Genomic DNA, 13,704 nt, shown 5'->3' with positions numbered 1-13,704 from the left:
GTTTACATGATACAATTAGTGATATAATGAATATGAAGTAATTCCTACTTTCTTTAGCATAATATACTACGTGAATTGATATTATATAGAGTCTTAAAAAAATATTTTAGTATATATACAGGCAAATATGATTAAATTTTATATATCTAAATATAGGTTGTCAATAGTCAATAATAAATGGTAACATAGTTAAAATTATACATATTAATGAGTTAGGTGTAATTAATATAAGTTATTAAATATGACAATTATTTTTATTTATCAATATTAAGTAATAATGACTTAGGTGTAATTAATACATGTTATTAAATTTGACAATTATTTGTATTTATTAATGAGGGGTAACTTAGTAATTTTAAGTGAAATAAAATATTTTATCCAACCCTCTATTTACTTAGTTTGTTCTATCTCATATATATATATATATATGGAAATTATCCAAAGCCAACTTGGCTGGGATACATCCGCCGCAATATTACATTGCAGGCTACCGCAATGAAATAATGCGGCTGCTGTATCCCATCCAACGATGGCTGGGGATCAGTTCTCATATATATATATATATATATAAAACTTTAGAGAGAACCTCTCTATCAAGAGAACTAGAAAACTCAATCTTATAGCTTGATTTTATTTATAAAATCAAAATTAGTTTGTATAATATATAATGGCATTTTCGTAGTATTATAAAACTTTTATATACAAATCTTTACATATACGTATAAAATCTATACTACACATGATGCAGAAGGAAATTGAATCCAATCAAAAAATAAAAAACAATCTCTAATTTTGTATTCATGGTAATGTAATCCAATCACATATATAATTAACAATCATACCAGATTCTTATATTTTTAGAAAGATTTTTTAAATCAATCCAATAATTTGTTTACAATTGTAATATCTTACAATAAAAATTTAGACCCAAGTTCCTGACAAATAATCAGTCATAGGTCTCCAATGGAAGATGAAGAACAAAGATCTATAGTTGAATAACTAGATTCTTTAATTTATAACGATTTCTTTTACTTGTTTTTTTACTGAGAATCGTGTTCTGAGAACAAGCCTTGCAAGTACAATATTCTGTCCGTCAAGATTGAGAATCAGAGTCACACCAAAGTTTCATATTTTTTGCTTATTTAACAATGTCTCTTTTCAAATGTATTATATATTATATGTGATGAACACAAACAGTGTGCAGTGAAGACTTGTGCTGCTTCTGTATAAAAAAGTTGTGCGATATACTTTGCTTTAGTGAAAATATTTTGTTTCAAGATTACTAGGTTCCATACAAATGGTAAAATAGATTACGTTCCCCGACGATCAAATTTGTATATCATATTGGAGAACACATTTTTACAAGGAAATCTCATGGATTGAGATTAGGATTTAAACTCTTTGCGATATAGTAAATGACTCTGTTGACGTGAATCATATTTTTAATGAAAATTTCTTGGTTTTGCTATTAATTTTTGTAAATAAAAACATGTCGTACCTACAAAACAATTTATCTAACTTAGACATTTCTATTACTATATAACAATTAGAAAAAATGAAGGACATAACAATAATTATTGGTACTGTAAGTTGCATCAAATGATACGACATCTCCAAAAACGTCAAAATTTCTTCTTCCAATTCCATCAGCCCAGAACATTTGTGTTAGATGATTTTTCTTATCAGTCTTGTACTCAAACTTAAATTCAGTGTCGGATGATGCTTGAATGTCCTTGAAGTTTTGAATAATTAAATCAGCATCATGTTTTCCAATGTAATGCTTGATATCTCTGGAAAAATTCTTAAAATCAATAACTGTGGCACCAACATCCTCGTAAGAACCTATCATAGATTTGAATATGGCATATGCTCGAGTTGGTCCAATATTTAGTTTTGCGGCATCCAAAATAAATTTTTTGTGGAATTCAGTCAGTGACCGACTACATCTGAGAAATTGCATAGCACCTTTACCACGGAAAGCGTGATTGTGCTTTTCTACAAATTTCTTAACAACGTATCCGTCTCCTTCAGCAGAACTGCCAATAACAAGCTTTGCTGGACATTCACATTTAGCGGACACTGTTGTTCTTCTTCTTCTTGCGATGTTTTCGTCTTCGGTTCTATCATAATCATTTGTCCCAGCTCTATAACATAGGAAATACTTCAATGTGGCCTCCCAAGTTTCTTTTTCTCTGATGATTTCCGAACAGAAAAACCAGACATTTTCCCATAATCAAAATAGAATTTGAATGCAGATTCCCTATCAGCAAAAAGTTGGTCAAGTACTAGTTTCTTTGAATCGTCACATTCCGGAATCCAGTCTTCAGCAAAATCTCCCATTACATTCTCTGGATTCTCATTTGATACACATTCAGAATCATCACCTATAATATTTTCCAAGGTAAAATTCTTAATTTAAATTAAATCTAAGAATCTTTAATATTTAACTAATATATGATAATCTCAAATCACCCCGGGGTATTCTCCTTGCAGGGCCCGGACTCAAGCTCCGCTTTGGCAGAAATGACGGCGGCGTGCGGTGTAGCTGTAGGGTGGGAACCTACAAAACAGAACCGGAGGGGGGTGGTGTCCCCGCGGCACCTCCGGTGTGAGAGTGAGAAAGGATTTTGAAGGAGAAAAGGGGTAAAACGGGAATTATGCAAATGATTTATAGTGTGTGTGTATGTAAGTATACGTGAGAGGGAGTGTAACCTGTTACCTTTTTTTTGTCCTGCCTTTTATAGGCCTCCTACTAGGGTTTAGGGGTTTGTCCTCTTTAATCTGGACCGTAGGTGTGTCTTTTGGACTGTAGGGCGTCTGGACGCCTGAGATTCACCGAATTACTATCGAATCCAGACCGTAGGAATGTTCTGGATCCGGAGCACCTGGACGGTGGTGATGTTGCCACGCGTCCTGGGCTCTCCAAGGTTGAAGCTAAGTCTTTCCTGGGCTCTTCTTATTTGGCCCTGGGCCTCTATTATTGGGCCTGTACTAATATAGGCTATCATTTGCCCCCACTCCCTTATGCGGGTTTACCCGGATGAGGGAGTAGATTATGTATTATCGTGCCGCTACGCCTTAGGAAAAATTTTGGGGGTTTTTTGATTTGTTGTCCCGTAACCCCGGGGTCAAATGGGAGTGAGACTCCGGGATTGACTTGGCTAGTCACTTGATGTTAATCCAGGGTGGGATTCCTTGAAGTACTTAGGAAAATTTTGGGGGTTTATTTGATTTGTTGGCCCTTGACCCCGGGGTCAAATGGGAATGAGACACCGGGGTTGACTTGGCCAGTCACTTGATGTTACTTCCAAGGTGAGATTCTTTGAAGTACTTAGAAAAATTTTGGGGGTTTATTTGATTTGTTGGCCCTTGACCCCGAGGTCAAATGGGAATGAGACACCGGGGTGGACTTGGCCAGTCACTTGATGTTACTTCCAAGGTGAGATTCCTTGAAGTACTTAGAAAAATTTTGGGGGTTTATTTGATTTGTTGCCTCCTAACCCCGAGGTCAAATGGGAATGAGACTCCGGGGTTGACTTGGCTAGTCATTTGATTTGAAATTTGAATTTTGGGCAAGGTTTGGTGGGTAAGGATAATCCTGACATTTGATTTGACCGGACTCTGAAAAGCTGACGCTGCAAGTCCGGAGTGTTAGGCGACTGTTAGGATTTCAGCCGGGGCGAAAGATGTACACATTTTATGCATATCTTTTGAGTGTACAGTTTTTAATTTTCCCTTTTTTCTCCTAAAAAGTCGCGCACACGTTATGATTACGTGACAAGTTGTGTAATAACTGTTGTGCGGTTACTTTCTGGGACCAATCGGAGGGTGCCACGTGGGGTGGTGGTTAATTTTTACCCAAAAAACCTTTCATCTTTCACCTGCCCCTCTTCCTTCTATAAATACCATCCTCTTCCTTTTCTTTTTTCTTTTATGCGATAAAGGAGTTTGAGAGAGACTAAAAAATCAAAACCTTTGGAGAGACATTTCTGCGAGATTGAAGCCTTCATTTTTTCTCCTGCTAATTTGTAAGTATTTGTCTCCTTTCTTGATTTTTCATGTTCTTCCACCATGCATGCCATTATTTGGTACTGATTTTGCTTCGCTACTGTGTACTTTTTGTTCGAGTTTTTGTTTCGCCATTCTTCCTTGTTTTTGTGACTGTTTTGTTGTTTTGACCTTGAATCTGTGTAGTTGTGTGGGTTTTGTACAGTTTTCACGGTGGTTTTGTGTTTGATTTGTGTAAATAACATAGGTTTTGCTAGTTTAACATGCGAAAAAATGGGTTTCTAGTAGTGTAAAAAGTTGGGGAGCCCGGGGTATGTTCTTGATATGTGTTTTTGGTTGTATTTGTACGTATATGTCGTAGATCTTGTTTTTGGGCTAAGATTTGTACACGATTTATTTCTAAAACTCTTATGTTTTTTGTTTTGTTCTTGTTGTTGGGTTCGGGTTTGGCATTGACTCCGGGGTGCGTTTATATAGATACACATAGTATATGCCAGGTAGCCACTTTAAGCGTACTACTACCCTTAGAAATTGGTACCCCGAGCGGCCTACCGGCTTAGGCGAACTAAAAGCATTATACCCTTCTTCCTCTTCTTCCAGTAGTAGCTTCGTAGAGATACTTCCCCGAGTTGACCAGCCTCAGCAGGTTCTAGCCCAGACTTTAGTCCTAGGCCCCGGGGGTACCTTGTCCAATCCGGATGGATCTTGGGAAGATGTAGATGAATACTTCGTCCAGTGCCGAATAAACCCTAAACCCTTGGGCTTTTATTATAGAGATTTATCCAAGGCGTATGGGGGCCCGGATGGGTTAGGTGGCAGGGAGCCCTATGACGAGGATGACATGAACAGGAAGTTTTATACCGCCCCGGGGACCAGGTACGAGTGTGAGGAGGTTCATAAAGAGATCCAGGACAAGTATACAGATGTCGAGATAGATGATGCCCTTAGGCTTGCATTTAATCTCGAGGATAAATACGAATGGAGATGGCCCGATAGTCACGAGAGGGTCACAGACCAGAGGGAGGATGGGTCGAGATTCCCTTAGAACACCTCTGGGGCATGCGCCTTGGATTACATCAATTCACCAAACCCCTATGCCGGGATATGTACGGGATTCCTTTCACCCAATTGGCCCCGAATTCCGTGAAGTGGATAAGTTGGTTTTTAGCCTGTTGTCATGCCAAAAACTACCTTCCCACCTTCAAACTTTTCCACCATATTTTTAAAATCAAGAGATCCACCTCCCGGCCAATATATGAGTTCTTGTTTAGGATCGAGGACTGCGGATATCCTTCAGATAAGCTGGTACTCCCGGTCAGCATGTTGACATCACTTAAGGGGTGGCACCGGGAGTTTATCTTTGTCCGGGGTGGGGATTTGGAGTTCATGCCACTTCATAAGCTCGAATTTAAAACAGATAAATTTCCGGTCCAGCGGCTCGGGCAAGCAGCTCTCACGATGGTTTATGCCTTCTGTGGGGCACTTGGGACGCAATGGACCTGGAACACCTTTAGTAGCAATGAAAATATGCATGCTGCCGGCTATAAGTCTTTTGTTTCAGCTTTATTTCGTTGCTCTAACTTTTATTGTTTGCTAGTATCCGGGACTGATATCTTGTTGTTTCTTTTTCAGGTATTCCCAAGTTAATTTCTTATCCCCTGAACATGTCTGCTCAGCTCAAGGATTTGTCAGCCAAGCTGCGAAGGATTAGAGGAGTGACGAGTGTGGATCTCGGGAAGAAGAAGGTTGGCGAGGGCGAAGAGGCGGCCCTGAAGGATGCCCCGACTAGGCCGGGGAGAACTACTATCGTTATCAATGAACCCCAGGCCGAGGATGTGCAGCATAGAGATGCGACGAGGGTCCCAGCGCCCCGGAAGAGGAAGAGTGCCCCTGCAGGTTCCGAGGAGAAAGAAGGAGAAGGGTCTGAGGGCCATGCTTCCAAGAAAGCTGTTGTTGAGCTGGCCCCGGATACCCCGGAGACCCTGAAGGCTTTGCTGGCTAGCTTTACTCCGAAGACTCGCCGGAAGGAGCTCTTTAAGAATTATGCCATCACCGCCGAAAGGAAGAAGTATAGAAAGGAGCCCCTCGATGACTTCCGGGTCGGACTTCAGGAGGAGATTACTGCTGTAAGTTTTTTTTGTAATATTTTGGTTTTGGACTTGCCTTTTTTCTGTATCCGTATCATCTAAACGTGATGTGTAATAATTTCAGGCTAACTCCCGGGTTGCTGAATTGGTTTGCATAACCCGAAGCCTACAGGCGAAGGCTGATGCTGCCGAGGTTTATAAGACCGAGGCCAAGACCTGTCTCGTAGAGATCAAAGGGCTGAGGGATGCTAACGCAAAGGAGGTGGATGTGCACAAGAAGCTTATAGCTGAGCTTCGGGAGAGGCAGGACCGGGCCGAAGCTTCAGTCCGGGAAATGAGGGCGGAAAATAAGAAGTTGAAAGATGACCTTGCCGCCCGGCCCACCCCCGAAGAGGTCCTGGCTGGGTTCCGGGGTACTCCAGCGTACTTTGAGGAGCTGAACGACAAAACTTTGGAGAAGATCCAGATTTGTTGGAGGGTTACCTCTAAGTACCTGGGTGAGAATCATCATGGCACGATTGATGTCTTCCTAGAGAAGTACATCGAGAAGGAGATTCGGATGGAGCAGGAAGCAGAAGCCATCCTGGCAAGGGATTCCGGTGTCGGAACTTCCAGCAACGCCCCTCCTCTCCCCGAATCCCCACTCGCCCAGCAGCCTCCGATTCCAGAGGATGATCCGGAGCAGCCTCCCTCTCCTCCTGCAGAGCCTGCAGCAGAAGCTTGAAGACTTTGCCATTTTTTGGCATGTAATTTCCGTTTCCTTGTTTTTAGTTTATGCAATTTTGAACTGAGCCTTTTGGCTTCTTTAACTTGTTTGTAATGAAGATATTGTGGTTTGCCCCCGGGGTGTGTTTCCTCGGGGCAGTTTAATGTAGTGTCCTTCCTTCTTTTCCTTCATATTGATTTGCATATGAGAATTTCTAACTTAGGAATTCATGAATAGTTAGGAATTTTCCTAAGCACACATGGGCTGTGTTTTTACAGACCCCTGGATGGGGTAAAATTTTATACTTATAAAAATTTTCTAAATACTCATGGGCTGAGTTTTTATAGGACCCTGGGTAGGGGTAAAATAGGAATTTTCTAAGTATACATGGGCTGTGTTTATTTAAATTTGATGGCAAATAAAGAAGCAACATAATGAAATTGATTCAAGCTATGGAACGCTTAAAGAGAGTTTTTCATTTAAATTAAAAGCAAAAATTACATTCTGGGGTGAATGAGAATAGCATTTACATCAAAATATCACAGTATAGATGTAGAAATGTTCCCAGAATGTGCACCTTTCTCTTATTGGTAGAACTTCCTTAACCGGGTTCCGTGCCAGGTGTTGGGGACCTCGGTCCCGCTGAGGTAGTTCAGCTTGTAAGTTCCCGGCCGGAGCACTTCCTTGATTATGTAGGGGCCTTCCCAGTTCGGCTGCAGTTTCCCTTGGTTAGTTGGGTCCGAGGCTTCGGTGTCCCGGAGTACTAGATCTCCCACCATATATTCTCTTATCTTGGCCTTCTTCGCAAAGTAAAGCTTTGTTTTTTGTTGTAGCTTTCCATTTTTTCTACAGCCCGGTCTCTTACTTCATCCAAGAGTTCGATATTGGTTTTAAGGCCTTCTATATTGGAGACTTCATCAAAGTTGACCACTCTATGAGAAGGGGACCCGGTTTCTACTGGTAGCCGAGCCTCGGTGTCGTAGGCAAGTTTAAATGGAGTCTCACCGGTTGTAGTCCGGGAGGTGGTTCTGTAGGACCATAAAACCTTCGGGAGCTCGTCTGGCCAGTTCTTCTTAGACTTTTCCAGCCTTTTTTCCAAACCTCGTAGTATGGTCCTGTTTGTGACCTCGACTTATCCATTCCCTTGCGGATGGGCTACAGATGCTTTCTTGTGCTTTATCCCGAGCTCTTTCAGATAGGTTTCGAAATTCGAACCCACGAACTGCGGCACGTTATCCGAGATCAGGACCATTGGAATCCCGAACCTTATTACAATCGAATCGATGAATCTGATGCAGTCCTGCTAGTTGATGGTCCTCATGACCTTGGCCTCTGCCCATTTGGTCATATAATCAATCACTACCAGCATGTAACGTAAATCCCCTTTCGCCCGGGGAAAAGGACCCATGATATCAATTCCCCAAACGGAGAATGGGTACGAGGATAGAACAGACCCGGGGAGGCTCGGACTTTGCTTTGGTACATTGCTGAATTTTTGACACTTGTTGTATTTCTTCACATAGGCAGTTGCATCAGCGTGGATGGTGGGCCAATAGTAGCCTTGTCTGATGACTTTGTAGGCTAGAGCTTTAGCGGCCAAGTGATCTCCGCAGATTCCCTCGTGTACCTCCAGAAGACAATAATCTTCCTCGTCCGGGTTAACGCATTTTAGAGTCGGGGCAGAGAAGTTTCGCCTGTATAGCTGATTATCTTCTAGAAAGAAATGGGCAGCCTTATACTTGAGGTAGCGCGCCTTGTTCTGGTCCTCTGGAAGGGTCCCATCCTTAAGATAAGCTATGTAAGGAGTCATTCAGTTTTCCGGGCTGCTGACGCATAAGACTTCGGGCCGGTCGGTGCTGGGTGCCCCGAGCTCCTCGAAGTAGACTGAGCTGCTTAAATCCGAAGTATTCTGGACGAGCTTGGACAGCTCATCTGCCTTTGTGTTTTCTTCTCTGTTTATTTGCAAGTTGGTTGGGTCCGGGACGGTTTCCAGGATAGCCCTCCCCATTTCCTGATATCGAGCCAACTTGGAGTCCTTCGCAATATATTCACCGTTGGTCTGTCTTACCACAATTTGAGAATCACTATAGATGGTTAAACGCCTTACCCCAAGGGATTTGGCTATCCTGAGTCCGGAGAGGAGGGCTTCATATTCAGCCTGGTTGTTTGTTGCTTTGAAAGCGAAGGTTATGGCTTGTTGGATTGTGAATCCGCCCGAGCTGGAAAGGATCAGGCCAGCCCCGGACCTCTCGGCTGTTGCCGAACCATCAACATACAATGTCCAAGAATTTATGTTGCTAGTCTCCTTTTCTTCTCCGGATTGGATTTTAGGTGTCTCTGGGACTTCGGGAAAGGTGCATTCCATGACGAATTCAGCCAACGCCTGGGCTTTTATAGTCGTCCTTGGAACATATTTGATGTTGAACTGGCTCAATTCAATCGCCCAATTGACCAATCTCCCGGAGGCGTCTGGCTTGTGAATGATTTTCTGAAGTGGTTGGTTAGTGATCACCCTGATTTCCCGGCCTTGGAAATATTGCCTTAGCTTCCTGCTGGAGTGCACAAGAGCCAGGGCGAATTTCTTCAAGTTTGGGTATCAGGTTTCAGCGTCCTTCGGGACTTGACTTACATAGTATACCGGGCTTTGTGAACCATTTTCCTCCCGGATGAGTACAGAGGATACCGCTCTTTCTCCGGATGCAATGTAGAGATAAAGAGACTCCCCGAGATTTGCTTTTGAAATAATAGGCGGGTTTATCAGGTGTTGTTTGACTTCTTCAAACGCTGTTTGGTAGTCCGGGGTCCAGTTGATTAGCTTTTTGTTCCGGGCTCCTTTTAACAGCTCAAAGAAAGGCAATCACCTTTCTGCCAATTTTGGGATAAATCTGCGAAGGGCTGCCAAGCATCCTGCGAGCTTCTGAATATCCTTTTGAGTCCGGGGGACTGTCATTTCCATTATAGCTTTGATCTTTTCCGGGTTAGCCTCTATTCTCCGTTCACTGACCAGAAAACCAAGAAACTTCCCAGAGGGGACCCCGAAAGCGCATTTTTCTGGGTTCAGCTTCATGTTATACTTCCTCAAATTGTCAAAGCATTCTTTGAGGTCCTTGGTGTGATCCGGGATTGTGACTAACTTAGATATCATATCATCGACATAAGATTCCATGTTCCTGCCCAGTTGACTTTTGAAGATGGTGTTCATCATTTTCTGGTACATTGCCCCGACATTGATTAATCCGAACGGCATCATAACAGAAGCGTAGACAGCCCGGTGTGTAATGAACGCGGTCTTCGTGATGTATTCCGGGATCATCTTCACTTGGTTATATCCTGAAAAAGCATCCATGAAACTTAGCATGACATGACCCGAGGTTGCATCTATCAGCTGGTCAATGTTGGGCAGGGGGTAGGAGTCTTTAGGACACACCGAATTGAGACTTGTGTAATCCACACACATTCGCCACTTTCCATTGGGTTTCTTGACTAGCACAACATTTGCTAGCCAATCCGGATACTTAATATCACAGATGATATCTGCCTTCAACAACTTTTCAACTTCTTGATCGATTGCCTGCTGTCTTTCCGGGGCAAAGTTTCTTCATTTTTGTTTGATTGGTCTTTGTTTTGGATCTACATCCAGGCTGTGCATCGCCACAGATTCATCAATCCCCGACATGTCTTCTGGGGACCAGACGAACACATCAGCGTATCCTTTCAATATATCAATAAGCTCATTTTGGAAGGTGGTTTCCAGGCCTTTGCCGACTTTGATCTTCCGGGCGGGGTTCCCGGGTTCCAATTCTACTTCAATTATCTGCTGGGCATGCTCGACCTTTGTCTTCTCCTTGTTTTCTACAAATTTCTGAATCCGGGCGTCAGCGTTGGTTATGCTGTACCCGGAGTCTTCGATCATATTCACATCCAATCTGGCCCTTTTACTAAGATGTTCTCGATGCTTTTTTCTACTTTGTCACTTGGGTAGGGACATTATCTTTTTCCTATTTTTCGGTTATGTTTATGCCATGACCAAGGCTTGACCATAACACCTCCCTGCCAATTCTCTATCTCCTTTTAACTCTCCAATGTCTCCCGGGGTGGGGAATTTGAGCTTTAGGTGGATAGTTGAGGGGATTGCCCTGAGCTTGGTTATCGTGGGTCTTCCAAGGATCATATTGTATGATGAGGTTGCGCTTATCACGTAGAACTTCATCACATGGGAGATCTGCTGGAGTGCAGTTCCTAAGATAATAGGAAAATAAATGACACCCCGGATTGAAATCATTATATTTCCAAATCCGTACAAGGGATCTTCAAGACAGGGGTCCATTCGGAAGTGCCCGAGCTCCATCATGTTAAGTGTGTGCTCGAATACAATATTAGCAGAGGAACCATTGTCAACTAAAATTCTTTTTACCTCATTATTTGCGACATCCAGGGTTACCACCAATGCCAAATTGTGATCCGGATCGAGTCCCTCATAATCAGAGTAAGAGAAGCAGATTGGCTCATCCTCCAAAGGCTGGATCATCATCACGTTATTCTCTGGGTCCGGGCTCCGAGGCGGAGAAACTGTGCCTCCAAAGACACCATTCACCACATTTTTGCCGCTTCCCGGGGCCCTGTCTTTGTCATTTAACCTCCTTTGAAGATACTGGTTCATGTTTCCCTTCTTGATCTGGTCTTCTATGAACATCTTGAGAGAGAAACAGTTTTCTGTGGTATGGTCATGATCTTCATGATAGCCACAATGCTTGTCCCAGGCCCTGTTCTCGGGAGGCGCTAGTAAAGGTTTCGGTGGATAATAAAACGACTTACCCTTAACTTCGCGCAAAATGTCTGCCCGGGGCCGGTTGAGGGGTGTCCATTCGGGTTCCGGCTTGGGCTCCCTTTTGGCCTTAAGTTTTCTTTCATTTTTTCTCGGTTCAGCGTAACTTTCCCGGGGTGGGGTTCCCCGGGATTGTTGAATGTAGTTGGCCTGTCTATCCAATTTGTACCTTTTGTCTTTTCAGGACGACGAGCGACGCTCCGGGGACACGTCATCATCATGTATTCTCTGATTCATTTTCATTGACTTGAGAAAATCATTTTCCTCTATGAACTTTGACGCCAAGGCATAAGCAGACGTCAGGCTCTGGGGTTCTCTGGGAATCAAATCTTGTTATTCCTAGAGGACTAACAATGAGATTTACAGAAGGGGGGTTGAATGTAAATCTCAAAACTTTTTCAGGTTTTGAGAAGTTTATTAAAGCAGTGTGTTCTAGATGAACAAGTGTATGAATTGCTTTGAGCTAATGCAGACAGATATATATTCAAACACAAAATGTAAAGAACACAACAAACTTTAAAAACTTTTCTGGTGGATTTGTTGTTCCACCAGAGATGGTATATTAGAAAATCTGTGTTCAACAATGTTGATCACAGCTGCATCCTAGTACAAACTAGATGAATTTTCTCTCAAGATATTTCTTAACAGCTCTGGAAAATCTCTCTCTAATTACTAGCTTCTTCTTGGTTTATATATTACCAAGTGTACAAGTGAAAAACAATATAAAATTACAATAGTAAAATAAGTTCTTCACTTGCTTCTTTTCCTGTTCACTCCAGTACTTTGTTGACTATTGCATCTTTGTACTAAAGAAGAACGGCTGCTTTTTCTGTTGATCCTGAAATTCGGCTACCACATCTCAGTTTTCTCTGTCAACCCATGTGCCTCTGTCTGTAGGTACAACTACCACTTATCAACGGCTAATTAGCAGAACATCCGTTGAAGCTTTCATCCGTTAATGACTTCATCCGTTGAAGGATGTTATCCGTTGAAGCTTTCATCCGTTGATACATTTATCCGTTGATGCTCTCATCCGTTGAAGGATGTTATCCGTTGAAGCTTTAGAGACATCCGTTGAAGCTTAGCTTCTCATCCGTTGAAGGTCTTTAAGTCATCCGTTGATACCACTTCATTTATACAAAATTACAAGGCATAAAATATTTACAATTGGCCTTCCTATCTGCATATCATCTAGTAGTCAACATGACTTATAGTTTCTCTCAACTTCTAAGAATTACATTTTAAATACAGAGACTGAAATATGCTACAATACTAGACTTATTTCTAAGTAAAGCTACACCATCAACGGATAGCCAAAGTGGTCTTATCCGTTGAGGCTACTGACACTAAATTTCTACTTAAGTGTTTTGTTAAACATATCATCAAACTAATGCACATATATTCCTAACAATCTCCCCCTATTTATGTCTATAAGAATTGTAGGCATAAATTCAGGGTTAACTTGATGATAACAAAACACTTAACAAATATTTGAATTGAAACTAAGTAGAAATATAAAAGTGCTGCAAAAGTGTATGTACTAGGAGGTAATTGAAGATTTACAGTATTTCCAAGGGTGCTCCTCTAGCCTGAGCAAATCATTATTTTCTTCTTTGTTCCCTGGTTTTCTTTCCTAGCCCTTTGTCATTTTCCTCAAATTGGAGTTGGAGTTGTCTGAAGAATTCAGCTTCATCTTCATCACTGATATCCAACTTAGATTGCATTTCTTTGAGAGTTTCATTGCTGGCAATCTTGAGTTGGTCTTCAAGTCTGAAAAATCTTCTGACTCCTTTGTCATCTCTAAATTCCATCAACCAATGAGGTGATTTGTGAATTTTAGTTCCCCTTTCTTGTATGAGTAAGGTTCTGGGCAAAGCATTTGGTTCCCTCCAAGTCTTCCTTATGTTGGCAATCTTGTTGAGAATTTCAGTCTTGGCTGTTCTGGTAAAGCCAGAATCCTTTTTGATGGCTGAAAAGACTCTGATCAAGGTAGAGTAGCCTTCATTTAGAATCCTGTAGAGAGGCCATGTTCTTTCCCCAGCTCCCTTATATCTGAAAACCAATCTCTCTGGTAGCTG

At 42.0% G+C, this 13,704-nt stretch overlaps 3 protein-coding genes across 3 annotated transcripts; all 3 read right to left on the bottom strand.

Annotated features, from left to right (window-relative positions):
* Window positions 1-1,546: 1,546 nt before the first annotated feature.
* LOC141701095 (protein FAR1-RELATED SEQUENCE 5-like) lies at window positions 1,547-4,082 on the bottom strand. Its single transcript, XM_074504739.1, has 3 exons — window positions 3,974-4,082; window positions 2,222-2,384; window positions 1,547-2,120 (listed from the first exon to the last, which is right to left on the bottom strand). Exons 1-3 carry the CDS (start codon window positions 4,080-4,082, stop codon window positions 1,547-1,549), a joined length of 846 nt encoding a protein of 281 aa, XP_074360840.1.
* Window positions 4,083-8,611: 4,529 nt separating this feature from the next.
* Window positions 8,612-10,258, bottom strand: LOC141701094 (uncharacterized). The gene is made up of 2 exons (XM_074504738.1): window positions 9,663-10,258; window positions 8,612-9,350 (listed from the first exon to the last, which is right to left on the bottom strand). The coding sequence occupies exons 1-2, from the start codon at window positions 10,256-10,258 to the stop codon at window positions 8,612-8,614; spliced, it is 1,335 nt and encodes a 444-aa protein (XP_074360839.1).
* Window positions 10,259-10,816: 558 nt separating this feature from the next.
* LOC141701093 (uncharacterized) lies at window positions 10,817-11,461 on the bottom strand. The gene has a single exon (XM_074504737.1). The coding sequence runs from the start codon at window positions 11,459-11,461 to the stop codon at window positions 10,817-10,819; it is 645 nt and encodes a 214-aa protein (XP_074360838.1).
* Between the last annotated feature and the right edge of the window lie 2,243 nt (window positions 11,462-13,704).

This window comes from Apium graveolens, unplaced genomic scaffold, assembly GCF_009905375.1.
Source record: "Apium graveolens cultivar Ventura unplaced genomic scaffold, ASM990537v1 ctg3335, whole genome shotgun sequence".
In the NCBI taxonomy this organism is placed as follows: domain Eukaryota; kingdom Viridiplantae; phylum Streptophyta; class Magnoliopsida; order Apiales; family Apiaceae; genus Apium; species Apium graveolens.
This window is presented reverse-complemented; position numbering and strand designations above follow the sequence as displayed.

Coding starts and splice junctions, on each gene's coding strand:
- LOC141701095 (XM_074504739.1), bottom strand. CDS start 4,082: ATGGCATGCATGGTGGAAGAACATGAAAAATCAAGAAAGGAGACAAAT. Junction 2,385..3,973: donor GCAGAAATGTCTCTCCAAAG/GTTTTGATTTTT, acceptor AAAATATTATAG/GTGATGATTCTGAATGTGTA. Junction 2,121..2,221: donor TATTTTGATTATGGGAAAAT/GTCTGGTTTTTC, acceptor TGATTATGATAG/AACCGAAGACGAAAACATCG.
- LOC141701094 (XM_074504738.1), bottom strand. CDS start 10,258: ATGTGTGTGGATTACACAAGTCTCAATTCGGTGTGTCCTAAAGACTCC. Junction 9,351..9,662: donor ATCCCAAAATTGGCAGAAAG/GTGATTGCCTTT, acceptor GCACTCCAGCAG/GAAGCTAAGGCAATATTTCC.
- LOC141701093 (XM_074504737.1), bottom strand. CDS start 11,461: ATGAACCAGTATCTTCAAAGGAGGTTAAATGACAAAGACAGGGCCCCG.